This window comes from Myotis myotis, unplaced genomic scaffold, assembly GCF_014108235.1.
Source record: "Myotis myotis isolate mMyoMyo1 unplaced genomic scaffold, mMyoMyo1.p scaffold_m19_p_12, whole genome shotgun sequence".
Taxonomy (NCBI): Eukaryota; Metazoa; Chordata; class Mammalia; order Chiroptera; family Vespertilionidae; genus Myotis; species Myotis myotis.
The window spans coordinates 55,676,205-55,693,096 of NW_023416316.1; the positions used below are offsets into that span (position 1 = coordinate 55,676,205).

The window sequence follows — 16,892 nt, forward strand, 5'->3', positions numbered from 1 at the left end:
TCCTTTAATATACTTAAAAGATAAGTTGGCTTAAAATATATTTATTCATCATTCACTCAATAAATATATATTGAATATTTAATGTCTGCTATGTGACAATTAGTGTTCTGGGTGCTTCAGCAGAGAAACAAAGACATTTTGAAAATGTCAAAAGACATTTCAAAAGAATGTCAAATGTCACAAGACCTACCATGTGTCAGGCACTGACACAGTCTATAGAAAAAGAGATGCAAATTTACTTAAAATATCACAGATGTGTGCATCTATGAAATGGAATGATATGAAATTGCCACTATTGAGCCCATTTTTACCTATTACCCAGAAAATACATATATCTCAGTCTGATTCTGTACAAAGCACCAAGGGTGAAGAAGATGAGGGTACTGGCTGAGGGGAGGGCACACATGCCAGAGAAAGTCAAGGGTAGTACAGTCAGTAACTGTAATTTCAATATAATGGAAGCATAGCAAACATGTCAAAAAGAGCTGGGAAAGTAGCCTGAGCATTAAACCAGAACTACAGCACAAGCGGAGGAATTCTTTACCCTGAAATAAAATATAGTCTAAGGACATGATTTATCCTTAAAACTCTTAATCATAGTGTTGGACAATTTTGAATGACTTCATGTTTAATAATGGGAGAATAGCAAATTAATAATGCATTTTATATCATAAAATATTTATTAAGCTTATGTTTATAGTAACTTTATAACATTTAATAAATATTTTAAACATTTTAGAGATGTTTTAATGAAAAAGGTAATCTATAAAACTGGACATACAATAAATTGCAACTATGTTAAAAATTGTGATTAGAAAATAAAATACTGTAATACTGAATTGTTCAACTTTGATAGATAAATAAGGTGATAGATAAGTTTTTCTAAAACCTCATGATACTTTCCAAGTTTTCTGCAGTAAGAATGTATTATTTTCATAATCATAGAAAGCAAATAAAATAATGGTGACAAAATCATTCTCAGGTGGCCTTTATAATCACTGTATGTAGACAAGAGTTAGGCCACTGAAACTAGATCTTACAATACTGTCGTTTTTTTTATACAGATCTTAGCACAGTGCTAATATTTACCAATTGAGTAGTTGAGTGAACGTTTCGTTATAAGAAAACATAACACTCAAAAAAGAAAATACCTTTTGAATATAGTATTTCTGCTAACTTAATAACATAGCAAAAAAATCCATGAAATAATTTGCCCCAATGTCCTACTAGGTCTTATGAAAAAAAATAGTTACACTCCCTTACATGGCTTTCACACTAGAAGAGATTTATGGGCACGTATCCCTGGTGTTTAGCACCTGGAACAGGGCACTGGAAGAGAAGACACATTCATCTCACCCTAATTCATCTATGCTGCATGAGCCTGCCAAAGATGTTAAAATTATGTTGTAAATGACAATCGCTGGTCTTTGGGTCCCTCTCTGCCAGTCTATTTGAGATCAACTGGGGAAATCAAAAAGAAATACCTACTTATGAATATTTGAGAGACATTGAAAGACATCAAACATCTGGACAATGCTCCCTGAGAAAAGGAAATAACTAAATAAACCTTATCTAAGACTAAACGCAGGTGAAAATATAAGGAGATATCATTTAAAGAAAAAAATTGTCTATGAGTACATAAAATGTGCCATACTAACTAATTAACATGAGACTATTGGTATCCTAATAAATCACTGTTTTCCAAAGTACACATAAAAATGTTATTTCCAAATGTTTTCTCCCATTTCTAAATTAATTCTTAGCTATTTCAATCCTCCCTCCTTGAGTTCCCTACCCCCTCACTGCCTGCATTCTCTCTAGATATCTCTTCTAATAAGAAAATGATTTGAATTCTGATGCCTCTTATTTCCACTACCAGTCACTTGGCCTACATGTCCAATTGTACTCCCCCCATGGAATGTACAGGCGAGAGAGGCATACGGGTGACAAACATGAAATGGTAACAGAGGCAATGGAAGGACGTTAGAGGAAGCATACAGTGTCACTGCTGAGGCAGGGCCCTCAATGCAGAATTCTGAGGATGTGCAAGGGGTGATGAAGTACAGATGCATCTGTCACTTCCTGTCACTTTTGCATGGGAGTGAGTTTGTCTACTCATTTAAAGGAGAATTTATTCACAAGAGGGTCTGGATTATACTCCTTTGTAGCCCACAGTGCCTAGTACTGTGCCTTGCAGATGTCAGATGGCAAATTAATATTACATTTATTTGAATATTTTACCTGGGAACGCATGCCACCTGGGTAATGATATAATGTGATGTCAGAAATGTAAGCATGATGCTGATCAATAAGTGTTTGCTGCATCTCTCATCTGTGTCCATCACTGTTGTGACTGCGGACAAGTTACACAAAGCCTAAGACTTCATCTTCGCTTCTCAGAAACTCAAAAGGCAGGCCAGTTACTTCTTAGCAGCTAGACCAGCCGTGGGCAAACTACAGCCCGCGAGCCGGATCCGGCCTGTTTGAAATGAATAAAACTAAAAAAAAAAAAAAAAAAAGACCGAACCCTTTTATGTAATGATGTTTACTTTGAATTTATATTAGTTCACACAAACACTCCATCCATGCTTTTGTTCCGGCCCTCCGGTCCAGTTTAAGAACCCATTGTGGCCCTCGAGTCAAAAAGTTTGCCCACCCCTGAGCTAGACAGTGGTCAGTAAAACTTTGACAATTAAGAACATTTCTGTTATGATGTTATGATTCATGAACCCAGAAACTGTGATGGTCAAAAAAGGACATCGTCCAAAACGGGGTGAGGACAAGCCCAGAGTGAACGGACGGTCTATGTGTGAGCATCATGAACAGAGCAACAATAACACTTGCTCTTTTTCTACTCTGAACTGCATTCTATTACCGAGATCAGAAATACTTCTAAGGATGCTGAGCTTGCTGAACAACGGGATACAGGCTGCTGCTGCTTCCTTTTCATGGACGCGGTAAGACTGTTAGATCCCTGGAAACCATAGTGAGGAGTGGGGTTAAGACTCTGTCATGTTACTGACATTCCTTCTCTCAAACTAGTCACAGCACTGTCACTTACCCGTGTGTTTGTAGGTCACGGCCCCTGAGAGGACATCTCCCTGGGAGAACTGACCCACTGTGACTCCACCTTTCCTCACCACCCCGTGCTGAGGTTCTCGAGAAATCACAAACAGCAGTTTCAAGTCATCACTGTCCGCATCGGTAGCAAAAATGTATTCAGAGGTGATGACCACCTCGTCGCCCTCTGGGCAATGCATCTGAGGGTTGAGGTCAGGTTTCAGGATGGGTGGCTCATCATTGACGGGGAGCACCTAAGTAGGAAAAAAAAATGCATGTTTTCAAGAAAAAGAAAGCAGTGACAAATGGCCCAACTGGTAACCCATAGCTCATAGTCAGAATGACAGGCATTTTCAATCTTCCAGGCACATGAAACAATAGCCATGGAATTAGGCCAAGCAGTTTGTATCTTTTAACTTTCCCCACATGAACCATCGTGCAAGAAACGACCCACCTGAGAGACATTTGAGGTAGGAATGGGAGAGTACAGTTATGGTTTGGAACTCAAATATCCCATTTGTTTCCAGGCAGACAAAATATAAATGTGATATAAAGCATCCTTCACCAAAGCCCCTGTCCTCCTTCATTAAACTCACGCGTATTCTAGAGGAAGTCTGGTCCTCACGGCCTGATGCATTTACATTTCCCACATCAAAGTTATTTATACTTCAAATTACTTGGTGATTACAAAGCTTTCTTCTGCCCTCCACTTCCTGCCACCCAGGAAGTTTCTGTGGACTTACAATAAGCAGCAGCTGCACGTCAAACATTTTCAGTTAAATCTGAAACTCCATAACCATCAAATCAATGCCAGGTTTCAGCTTGACAAAACATTTTTCTCTCCCAGTCATGAAAATAAAACTCCAAGTAGAAGGGAAAGAAAAGCCACATGGGCTCACACTGGCTCTCAGATTTTAAAAAGATGATGGGGAAATTGGAAAAAGCACGTCTTCTAAATGGGAATGAAGGGCATTCCTCCTCTGAGCTCACAAGGGCAGCTTGGTGTATGCTGCATGTTTATTTATCAAGTCCAGCCCCGTGAATACGCTCAACCCTCCATTTCCTTCCCCCATGCTTCAGCCAATGGGATCTTTTACAATCTGGCTCCCATCAAGTCCCTGCCTTGGGAGAACCTTCCATGGTTTCTTCCAAGTGCTGCTCCTAGGATGTCATTGACCTCATCTCATGCCATGGGGTGCCTTTGCCACTCCACTCCATTTCACCCCAAAACACTGCATTCCTCACATCTCAGGTCTTTGCACCATCTCTGCACCTGCTCTCTGCCCCTTGGCTTGGTATGCTCTGCCCCCAGCTCTCTGCTTGGCTACCTCCTCCCCCAGATTATATGTGAATGTCACAGGGAAAACTTTCATGAGGACTCAGACTCATTTAGGAACTTCTATTATTTACACTCTTTTAACACCCCATTTATTTGTAGAACACATGCATCCTATATAATAAAAGGGTAATATGCAAATTGACCCTAACAGCAGAACGACTGGGAATCACTGGTCACTATGACACACACTGACCACCAAGGAGCAGACGCTCAATGCAGGAGCTGCCCCCTGGTGGTCAGTGAGCTCCCACAGGGGGAGCTCTGCTCAGCCACAAGCCAGGCTGATGGCTGCCAGTATAGCGGTGGTGGTGGGAGCCTCTCCTGCCTCCTCAGCAGTGCTAAGGATGTCCAACTGCAGCTTAGGCCTGCTCCCCGCTGACAAGTGGACATTCCCCGAGGGCTCCCGGGCTGCCAGAGGGATGTCTGACTGCCAGCTTGGGCCCAATCCCCTGGGGAGCAGGCCTAAGCCAGCAGGTGGTCATCCCCCGAGGGGTCCCAGACTGCGAGAGGGCATAGGCCGGGCTGAGGGACCCCCCCGAATGCACAAATTTTTGTGTGCCAGGCCTCTAGTATTTTAAATAATTAATTAAGTCAGCAATAATCTTTTTAATGTCTGCCTTCATCCCTTGCCTGTAAGCTTTGTTGTCTTGTTCATCATCATATCCCAAGCATCTAGCATAGGACTTGGCAAAGAGAAGACACTAATTAAATATTTATGGAATAAATCATTGTAACCATGTATATTTGCACCAATTATCCTGCTAGTTAAACAATTGTTCAACTCTACAAGAAGTATACATGAAACTGTGTTGATGCTCTCCTTTAATGGATAGAGGGATGGGGTGATAGAAACATAGCCTTATTTATTTAATCACAGGTAAAAACATGTATGCAAAATTCTATTTTCTATTGGCTCATTAGGAAATAATATCTTTGTTCAAATCCTCTGAGTGGATTCATTAAAGACCCTCTGTATTATTTTTCTTGACTCGATCAATGAATCTCACTAATACATTCATGATGACCATTTTGCAGTTCACAAAATAGCCTCTGCTTCAAATGAATAATAAAGTGCAAAGGCAACAGAATTAAAACATTCCTCCTAGATAAAGAAACAATCATATGCCAAAAATTGCTTGTGCATCTGGCTGGCTTTCAAAGGTCATGCCCTTTTGTCTAAAAAGAAACAATAAACACATTGTTTTTCCCCAAATGTACTGCTTACTGTCATCAATAAGAAGATGGTTATCAATAGAAAATAGGTTGGATTGGATTATTTTCCCTTAAAATTTGCTTTTCAGGAAAAAAAGGTAATTCAGAAAAGTTTTCTATATCTAAAAGTCTGCCAATAAAAACTAACTTTTCTTATTGAAGTTGAAATAACATGCTGCTCTTCATCTAGACCCCAAGGCCCTCAGGAGGATTAAGTGGGAAAATGGAAGGAGGGGTTCTGCATGGTGACTGGAAAGGTTAGCAACATGAAAATTATAACCACCTGGTAAGTTACAATCGAGGCAGTGGTGAGGAGAAAGGAACACTGGCCCAAGTACCAGACAATGTCAGCCAAGGTCAACACAGTCAAGATAATGACTTTGGGCAAGTCATTGAACCTTCTTGGACCTGCATTCCTTCACCATAAAGTGGAGAGAATTCCTTCCCTGTCTACTTCTTAAAACACTAGATGGATGTAATCATTCTTAATTATTAACTGTAAAACATCATACAAACACATTATTATCACAAATAATTTCATATCACAAAGATCTGACAAAATTCAAACAGAAGTAGGATATAGCGTAGTAAGGATATTCAGTGACTCTTCCAGGACCATGATGAGTCTTTTTGAAAACCTTCCTCTGTCACTAACTATAAATGCCTGCAAATCCTATGAGTTATGCTTAAGGACTTGGGTGGCCATTCAACAGTGAAACTTGGGGGTTCCCATCAGGCCTTTGGGCATGTACTCAACCTTTATGTGCACATTTTTCTTCATTTGTCAAAAGGGGGGAAATAAGCCTTTCAAACAGACCGCAGGTGAATTCACAAAGGGGCACCACACATAAACAGACACAGCTTCTTCCCCACTACAGAGAAAACCCTACTGATACTGGTCTAATCTGCCCAGATGCAGGTTGAGGGTTACAGCTCAACAATATTAGAAATAATTTATATGTAAAAGCAATTGCTTTTCAAGTTAAGTATAAGGAGGTCAGAGCAGTTGTATGTTTAAATGGACTGGAGAGAGAAACAGTGTGCCCATTTCACCAACACAACTTTGCCCTCTATTGCCTGTCCTGAGACATTCACAGATGAAGGCAGCCATTCTCTTCTTTGGAGTCTCTGTTTTAAATTGTTCCAGGGACTCCAAGCAGGCTTCCAAACCAGATGCTGTACTTCTATATGAACCAGGAAGAAAACGTTCTACCCACCTCAATGTGCAGAACAAATTCTACTGAATTGGTGCCGTCTGTGACCTCCAAGAGTATGTCATCCTGCAGTGTCTCAGATCCATCGTGCTGATACCTGTGGGGATGACATTATCACTAGGAGAGCACACTGAGATGCCTGACACAAGAGTTCTTCCATGGCTTTGGCCATATGCTTAATCAATAAGCATCAAAAATGCAGCGGGAGACCTTGGAAGATGGCGAGGTAATCATGAAGTCACAGATTTAATCACTCAAGGGTCCATGAATGTAAAATTGCTCCACACTGGAAAAATGTGTTACATGCATACATAATGTCTTCCCAAATCAAAAAAGCAGTCCTTCAGCTTGCCACCGTGACAATGGGAACCAGGCTACTTACAGAAAATGCTGGTTGGTGCCAGGGGGATGCTGAGACTGAGCAGTAGGCAGGTAAAAGCGGGACACTGTGTAGATTTTCATTATTGTCCCTCCTTCCCCACTTTTAACAATAATCCTTATGCCTGCGCTCTGATATTTTCAGCTCTTCTCTAAAACTCTGATCTATGAATTAGTTATTGCTACTTTCCTGCCATTTTCCCTTTTCTATTTATTAGCTCCCTTCCTCTCAATCTATAAAAAAATTCAGACTTAAAAATATTTTCCTTGGTCTAGCCTTGGCCTCATTTTCTTTTAATTCTCAGTCAAATGTCTTAAAGAAATTGTCTAATCCTAGACTTTCCTTTTACTCCCCAGACCACTGTAGTGATACACAGTAAGCTCTAAATAGCTGTTGCATTGAGCCAAATTTATAACTTATCAGTGATCTGTTTAAGATACGTAGAAAAGAAAATAAGACTTAAGAAATTAAATTAGAAGTCCTATTAGAAGCCCGTCACAAAGTACTACACATTGTATGACACCATTTATATGAAATGCCCAAATGGGTAAATCAATAGATTAGTGGTTGTCTAGGGCTGGGAGGAGAAAAAGGATGGGGGTAGTGGTGGCAGATAAAGGGTACAGCATTTCTTTTTGGGGTAATGAAAACATTTCAAAATTGATAATGATGAGAGCTGCCCAAATCTATGATTATACAAAAAGCCACTGAATTGTATACTTTAAATGAGTGAATTGTGTATGTATGGCATGTAAATTATATCTCAATAAAGTTGGTTAAAAAAAAAAACAAAGTAGAAAAGGAAGTTGAATTAAAAATAGTATAGTATATTGGAGGTGTGTGTGTGTGTGTGTGTGTATCTCACATATGAAAAATTCTAGAGGTAAAAGGTATTTTACTCAGGACTAGTCTCCCCCATACTCTGGCTAGGAACTCATGTTTGGGATTCTATTCCAGTGGTGGAGAAGGGCCCCCTCCCAGCCCCAGGATCCCTCCCACAAGCTGCCTCCTTTACTTTATTTTGTCATGCTCCCTGATGTTTTCATCAAAAATAGGCTGATATGAGATAATGTGCTAAAGCTATCCTACCATGCTAAAAGGGCCAAGTAGGTCTAGGAGTACACATCCAAAGGCATGTCTATGAAGTCAAACAGAACTTCTTTTATTTTATTTTATTTTTTTAATATATTTTATTGATTTTTTACAGAGAGGAAGGGAGAGAGATAGAGAGTTAGAAACATCGATCAGCTGCCTCCTGCACATCTCCTACTGGGGATGTGCCCGCAACCCAGGTACATGCCCTTGACCAGAATCGAACCTGGGACCCTTTAGTCCGCAGGCCGACGCTCTATCCACTGAGCCAAACTGGTTTCGGCCAGAACTTCTTTTAAAACAAGACTCCTACATACTTTCAACAATAAAGGGGTGAAAAACTAGACTCTTCCATGTACTAGCTAAGTGACCTCAATCTCTTTGTACCTTAGGCTCAACTATCAGAATAGAATCATCTACTTTTTCAGGTTTGACTGATGTAAAGATTAAATTAAAAAACATAATTGTAAGTTTCTAGAACAGGGATGGCGAACCTTTAGAGCTCGACATGTCAGCATTTTGAAAAACCCTAACTTAACTCTGGTGCTGTGTCACATATAGAAATTTTTTGATATTTGCAACCATAGTAAAGCAAAGATTTATATTTTTGATATTTATTTTATATATTTAAATGCCATTTAACAAAGAAAAATCAACCAAAAAATGAGCTCGTGTATCACCTCTGACACGCATGTCATAGGTTCACCATCACTGTTCTAGAAGAACACTTGAACTACATATGCTGGCAAATATTGGTACTTTTACTTTTCTATCCATCATTCACACCCTAGTAAGAATTACTTAAACAGCTTTCTAATATGAAGCTGAGGGCTGAGATCTCAAAAGAAAACAGAATCTTAATGAGAATAAGAGTACTGAAAAGAGCCCTAGCTGGTTTGGCTCAGTGGATAGAGCATCGGCCTGCAGACTGAAGGGTCCTGGGTTAGATTCTGGTCAAGGGCATATGCTAGGGATTGTGGGCTCGATCCCCAGTAGGGGGCGTGCAGGAGGCAGCCGATCCATGATTCTCTCTCATCACTGATGTTTCTATCTCTCCCTCTCCCTTCCTCTCTGAAATCAACAAAAATATATTTTTAAAAAAGAGTACTGAAAAGAGATAAAGATATTGGAGACTGAACAAAGTACATAAATAAAATTGTCAGATTAAATTGATCTTCTTGTGTATAAATCCTAGTTCCTAGTCAATATTCAAGTGTGGAACTAGGCATTTGATGCTTAACACCTTCTACCATACTCTATCAAAAAGGCCAAAATTCCTATCTATAACTTGTACTTGTGAGACATTAACTAGTATGTTGCTTTTGAATATCTTGCATTGTTTTACAGAGAAAGGTTTTTTTACTAGATTTTGTAAAAAGTTTCTTACAGACCATGAAAGACTAAATTCAAGGTAAGGGGAACTACTGTAGGACCACTAGGCAGGAATTACTCTGAGACTGTCAGAGAACCAAACCCTACTCCATGCCATACCTACCCAGCCTACCCTATTTGTTTGCCTACAAATCCCCTTCCCAGTAGAATATAATAAAATTTACACTGAAGACATTGATCAAAAGAATTCTATCCCAGAGTTTCCAGGGTTATGAAATTGGCTTTTCTTAAAGCCAAGTTCAATTACGTAGATTCACCTTACAGATGATTTCACTCTATATTCATCTAGTTTGACTGTTATCTCTTGCAATATGTGCAGTTTCGGCAAATTTAATATTCGTGGTAATGAATTTTTGTTGTTTAAATATCCATAAAATCATTCCCATTGGTACAGCAAGCCAGAGGGAAAGAAAATGCCTGAAGAAAAATTAAAATTTTGTCATTTCTAATTTTCAACTGACCCTTGAAAGTATTAAGGGGCATGAAAGCACTTCTGAATGAATTAGACAAACTTCTTTCTTTTCCTCTGCCTCACCAACTGATCCAGATGGGGGCCAACGCGTGCAAAAGAAAAAGCTAGGAAATGTACCAACCTAACTTTTAAGGCATGGAGGTCTCCCCAAGAAAATGTGCACCCTGTGCTCAGAGGAAATCCATTCAGCTCCACCCCCCCGTGCTGAGGCAGTCTCTGCAGGAAGAGGTAGATCCTGTCTAGTGTTGTGTCCACATCGGAAACCAGGACGTGCTCCGTGCTGACGATGCAGTGACCGCCCTCAGCCACTCTTAGGGGGTTGGTGAGTACCTGGAAATAAGGAAAGCAACATTGAAAGCTTTGTTCCATGCAGTATCCCTGAAGAAAGAGCTCGTTAAATCAATAAAAAGTTTCAGTACTATATTCACCTGTTACATAATATTTTAAGAATGTGGTAAAGGGGTCAAGCTCATAGTTGAACATCTCAGCTGAAAAATGTGATTTACTAAATGTTTCTGATTCTAAGCATGGATGGATCTGAAGAATCAAGGCAAGTCTGTGGGACTGAAATTATCTACATTTCATTTATCCCAGACCCTATAGAGTAAAAGCAACACACTGGTTACTATCAGTGGAGCTAACGTGAGAAAATAATAACATTTATCATCATATCCACACCAACCATTGTTCGACATATATACCTTAATCTACAAAACAATCAAAAGCTTTATCAAATTCCCCTAGAGAAATCACTCATCTCTTTCTTTCAACCTAAGAAAATCTTAAAGACTTGGGAAATTGGAGTTTTTAAACACCAGTTATAAAGAGTATCTTAAAGATGGAAATGGGTTGGCCCTGACCAGTTTGGCTCAGTGGATAGAGCATCAGCCTGCAGACTGAAGGGTCCCAGGTTCAATTCCGGTCAAGAGCATGTACCTTGGTTGCAGGCACATCCCCAGTAGCGGGTGTGCAGGAGGCAGCTGATCGATGTTTCTCTCTCATCTCATCGATTTTCTAGCTCTCTATCCCTCTCCCTTCCTCTCTGTAAAAAATCAATAAAATATATTTTTTAAAAAGATGGAAATGGGTCGGAATTTTAAGATTCCATAGGAAATAGATAGAGTTATCCAAACATTTGACTTAAATATTGAAGCCATCAATATATTTTTATAATTGAAAAACTCACTTCTCAACTGACTAATAATTCATTTGTAAATAAAAAGCAAGTTAGAAGGTATAGCAAGGGAATGTTCCATAGTCAAGAAAGTTTGGAAAAATGTTACCTACAACGTCTTCACCTTGGAGATTTATAAGGCACAGAATACAGTCAATGCTCTGAGATCCTACAGTAAGAAAAGGTTAGGTCTGTTTAACCTGGCATTTTCTCAAATTTGTATTACTACCCAGGAGCAAAGCAAGCGGATCCGGTTGGGCTCTGAGAGCCCTCACAGATGACCTGGTGGATGCCCTGCCCTCTGAGGACACAGCCTTCTCCATAGGAGCAGCCACTCTCCGCAGAGAACGGCTGCCGCCAGAAAGAAGACCGATCTCAGGGGAAGAGTGTTAAAGGGATGAGACCAGGAACGGGCGAGGACAGGGAAGTCAGCGAGAAGAAGGCGCAGCTCCACTCAGAGCCCTGCTCCACCCTCCTGCCCACCAGGCACAGCTGCCAGGGGCATCCATGGATGGCCCAAGGACAGCCCGCTGGGCCATGGAAACCATGAGACTGACCACCCTGAGACAGCTGCCTCCTATTCTTTAATAAACTGTTGCTACCAGAAAAGGAAAACATAAAAGCAAGAGCTTTCTCTCCCTACAGCCACCCTCACTCCCATCCCTCCTCAAGGCCTTACTCGCACTTTGCCAAGCCTAACATTTTCACTGTGTGAAGGAGAAAGAATAAAGGGCGCTCTTGTTGAGAAAGGAGTATTATCTTTGAAACATTTTTTCCCGTGTTGCATTGATTAATATCCCAAGGAATATACCTTGTTAGAGTAAATGATTTAGTATGAGACATATATATATTTAACAACTTTCAAAAAATACAAGCACAAGGCTAATTTGCCCCCCACGCATTATCATTGCTTAGGCGCTGGGTCTTCAGGTTAGCATGGTGTCAAGATCCCTAGCAGTTATCATTCAGCCTAGTGTGATGTGGGTGTTTGAAATCAGGAAACCACTCCTGTGACCGGTTTCACTGAAACTAACTCTTTAATTTTATTTCTACTATTCTCAGGTCTCTAAGATACTATTTCATTTGTCCCATCGACCAGTGGTCGGCAAACCGCAGCTCGCGAGCCACATGCGGCTCTTTGGCCCCTTGAGTGTGGCTCTTCCACAAAATACCACATGCGGGCGCGCATGTACAGTGCGATGGAAACTTCGTGGCCCATCCGCAGAAGTCGGTATTTTGTGGAAGAGCCACACTCAAGGGGCCAAAGAGCCGCATGTGGCTCGCGAGCCGCAGTTCGCCGACCACTGCCGTAGCCTGTAGAAAAAAGAAGTCACTATGCCAGGTTAGCTCCAAGTCCTCAGAACTATTCAATCAGCCTTCAAATGAAGTAGGTACCTGCTCGCTGCATTCTTCTTGGCTTTCCCCACAGACCATCTTTCTCCGGGAAATGACTTGCACTGCTTTGGATAAAAGAGTATTTCCCCATAATTGTTCAAGAACAGTTTTACCTTCTTTAGATGCCAGACTACTTCAGGCCTCTGTCTCATAAAGAAGAGGATGGTGTGAATAAAATCTAATCAAATTAACTGTTTTTTTCTAAACTATTTCCTCCACAGAAATGCGATCTGGTTTCTGACAGAGAAAGAGTCAAAGAATAGAGTTTAGATTATCCTGTCTGGGTTCCTTGGTGCATCTTTTACAAAAAATTACAAGTTCACGCTGGCAATTTAAATGGCTGTGCTGAACTGAATGGTGACTTTGGGGACTGGAGAACACACCTTTCCTCACTGTTGCTATGAGATATGTGGGCTCAGTGTTGCCAGAGCTTCCAAATTTTCAATGGAATCCAGAAATCGAGACTTCATAAGAAACCTCCTGGTGATTAAGTGTTGGCAACTCATTATTCAAAAATACTGTTTTTCGCCCAAGTTCTGTGGGTTAGGTAAGCCCCTTACTCCCTCAAGGTGAACCATCTGCACCACAACTGTGGGCTGGTGTAGAGATGGTGAGGAGGGAGCAAAAAAGGGAACATCAGTGTTTCCCTGGCTATATTCCAGGTAGCTACCTGTGAAGGTGACCTTTGGGAATGAGGCATGTGTAGGTTCTAGTCCCCTCGAATTCCTAATGGGTGGGCAATCCTACTTTGTCTTTTGGCTTCTTAGGGGGAAAATGAGCCCAGGAATAGCCACACTAATTAAGCCTAGCACTCTGATGGGGAGGAGGCGGGGTACGGAACAAACTCAGTATGAACCCCAGCCTCTCAGATAAGACACACGAAATGGCATTGCCTTTGTAGTCAGTTTTCATGACAGACCCCAGTGCTTTAGGGCTGCATAAAAACTGGGGAGTAGGACTGAATAGAATGGAAGGGCCCATCTTAATTCATTTTGAAAAATTAAAACCTTCTGTAGATTACAGAGTAGCATAGCTGGCCTGCGGTGAGAGCAAATAAGCCCTTCCGGTTGCTAAGAGACCCATAATTTAATCCCCTTCCCCTGATCAACATGTGGAACTCGGCAGAAAGAAAAGCAAATGAAAGAGATTTTGATAAAGCTTTGAAAATAATGCCAAGCCGAAACCGGTTTGGCTCAGTGGATAGAGCGTCGGCCTGCAGACTGAAAGGTCCCGGGTTCGATTCTGGTCAAGGGCATGTACCTGGGTTGTGGGCACATCCCCAGTGGGAGATGTGCAGGAGGCAGCTGATCGATGTTTGTCTCTCATCGATGTTTCTAACTCTCTATCTCTCTCCCTTCCTCTCTGTAAAAAATCAATAAAATATATTAAAAAAAAAAAAAAGAAAAGAAAATAATGCCAAATTCAGCAACTGGAAAAATCGCACTTTTTAGACAAGAAGTCCCGCGGGAGGTGAAGAGCCCCCCTTCCCCATGCTTTTTCCTACACTGTGACTGGAACATAAGAAAGTTCTTTTAAAAATGCCCGAAGGTACTTTTTACTTTATTAAAAATAACTCTTAAAGGCTTTCCTTAGGCCCTCCCTCTTCTTCATCCTTCACAGCACACATTGCACATACCTCAGGAACTCGGTTGTCCACTGGAAGAAGAGTGATGTTAAAGCAGATCCCATGCAAAGCCCCGCCATGCTGGTTACTGATGGAAAATGTGAACTGGACGTGTCTTAGACGGGGGCCTATGTCACTCAGGGGTGGCATGTACGCCACTTTCATGTAGTTCACAGCATCCTACAAAGTAAACCGAGATGGACACATGGATGCCAATTTGCAAGGATTAGAGACTTTTAGAGACTTAGGTCTCAGAGAACCATCCTGATAAGGACTTGAGCTATTGTAAATGCCACCATCATCAATTTGAGCATTCCAAAAAAGTCCACTTTATAAGCCACATTTTCTAAAAATCAGGAGGGAAAAGGACAAAGAAAGTAAGTAAATATATCAAGCGCTTGAAGCCAACCAACTCTGTAAAAGACAGGACACTTGAATTTTAACAGCTTCGCCAGAAGTAGAGCTCTACCAGTTCAAGTAGCTGCATGATATTGGTCAAGCAGCTGAAACTTGCAAGGTCTCTTTTTCCTTATCTGTAAAACAAGTGAAACGATAAAATAACAGTACTTATGAGATAGGGTTGCCATACTCTTTTACAGCATCTAACTACAGGGAGATTAGGCATAATTGGACCCAAGCTACAGCTATAGCTGTTGTCTGCACACTTATCAGCCTTGGAGGTCTTCAGAGAAGAGTCCACAGGAGTAGGGAGAAGACTGACAAAAAATTTGGATCAACAGATGTTCTGGTTGAATTGTGTCCCTCAAAAGGTATGTAGAAGGCCTAATCCCTGGAACCTCAGAAGGTGGCTTTATTAGGGACCTAATAGGTTGTTGCAGATGTAATTAGTTAAGGTGAGGTCCTAGTGGAGCATGGTGTGCCTTTGATCTAACATAACTGATAAACTTACAAGAAGAGAAGAGAGACAAATAAGAAGAAGACAGCCATGGGATGACAGGCAGAGGTTGGAGCAATATATCTACAAGCCAAGTAATGTCAAAGACAGCCCGCAAACCACCAGAAGCGAGGAAGAGGAAATGAAGGATTCCCTTACGGGGTTTCAGAGAGAGGATGGCCCCGCCATCACCCTGATTTCAGGCTTCCAGCCTCAGACTGTGAAACAATAACTCACAGTTGTTTTAAGCCATCCTGTTTGTGTTACTTTGATACGGCAGCACTAGTACACTAATCTGGCAGGATATTAAATGAACTGAATTTAATGGAATAAAGACATATGTGCCTGGTCCCGGCTGGCAAAACAATGCAAAAGTCTGCACTGAGTTACAAGATTGTGAAATCATATCCAGCTTGATCAAGCATTGTCAAATAGATGTTGCATGCTTAATGTAAATGCACAGGCAGAAAGAATAAAGACATTGAGCACTGGTAACGGACGTCAAAGGCCATCATTCTCAAGGGCAATACTAGGAGCACATGACTTATCCGAGGATACTTCCTTCCATCCCGTTTTTCAACATTGTAGCACAGCATTCCCACCTGAGTGAAGGACTTCAAGCCCTGGGCTGCAGGATTCTTGGTCAGCTTTGGTATGCTATCCACCATGAATAATTTCCCAGCGTCCAAGTGTCTAAAGAGAAATATTAAACACATCAGCTCATTTTTCAAGTAATGAGAATTAAATCAAATAGCCTACAACCAAGTTTTTTAAAACTAAAAGAGCTCATCGTGGGAAGAAATAAAATATGTCATCTTTATATTCTCTTTATGTTAGGGATTCTAGTCTTACGCTTAATCTCATCAATGCTATTTTCATCACTGCTGCAAAAAAATATGTACGCTATTTTCTGCTTTGACATTAAGAAAGAGAATCATTGTTCTCATCCTAAAAATGTTCCCTTGCTATCAGGTACATGACACCAGCTACGGTATATTCATGTCACTTCCTTGGATTGGGATCATAGAATATGACCATTTTGTGGCCTGCAATACCTAAAAATAATGCTATAGAGACTCATTACATTTTACTAAAAAGAAAAATGTAGCATTCTCTTTAGAAAAGGGGATTAGAGACTGCTTTTAGGCCACCTAAGCTAAAGACACTACAAGATACAGGTCACTTACCCATTAATACAGCTTTGGAAGGAGGTATAAGTTTGAGATTACAGTAAATGCTGAATTGAATGTATGTTCATGTTGGACAAGAAAGCAATTGAACCACAGCACCCTATATTGACCCTTTGGACTCTCCAGTCCTAGAACACAACCCTCCACTAATGACCTTTCATAGATACCTGTGACTGAAAGAAAAAAACGGAGGCGTTGTTATTGTATAGAGCAGCTCCCTGTCATACGATTCCGTATCTATGAAATGCAGATGTTTCTTAGTTAGGTAGGCCACCTCCGTTTCCTTGACAACCAGATGCCGAGAAACCCCAGGAGCCTCTTTTGGAAGCTGGTCATCCACTGGAGTGATATGAATTGTCACCACCTGAAAAGAAATGATCTGTACCATTACTTTGAGGTACCAAAAAGACACCAAAGGCAACACCCCACAATCACCTAGTCACGGTGATTTTTG

At 40.9% G+C, this 16,892-nt stretch overlaps 1 protein-coding gene across 1 annotated transcript in view; it reads right to left on the minus strand.

The window, feature by feature from the left end:
• Positions 1-16,892, minus strand: part of FREM1 (FRAS1 related extracellular matrix 1) — a 120,886-nt gene that overhangs the window by 74,994 nt on the left and 29,000 nt on the right. The window contains exons 10-15 of the mRNA XM_036331189.1: positions 16,606-16,802; positions 15,851-15,941; positions 14,366-14,533; positions 10,282-10,490; positions 6,829-6,922; positions 3,062-3,314 (exon numbers count right to left, since the gene is read on the minus strand). Of these exons, the coding sequence (XP_036187082.1) occupies positions 3,062-3,314; positions 6,829-6,922; positions 10,282-10,490; positions 14,366-14,533; positions 15,851-15,941; positions 16,606-16,802 (1,012 nt within the window). The remainder of the gene's footprint in view (positions 1-3,061; positions 3,315-6,828; positions 6,923-10,281; positions 10,491-14,365; positions 14,534-15,850; positions 15,942-16,605; positions 16,803-16,892) is intronic.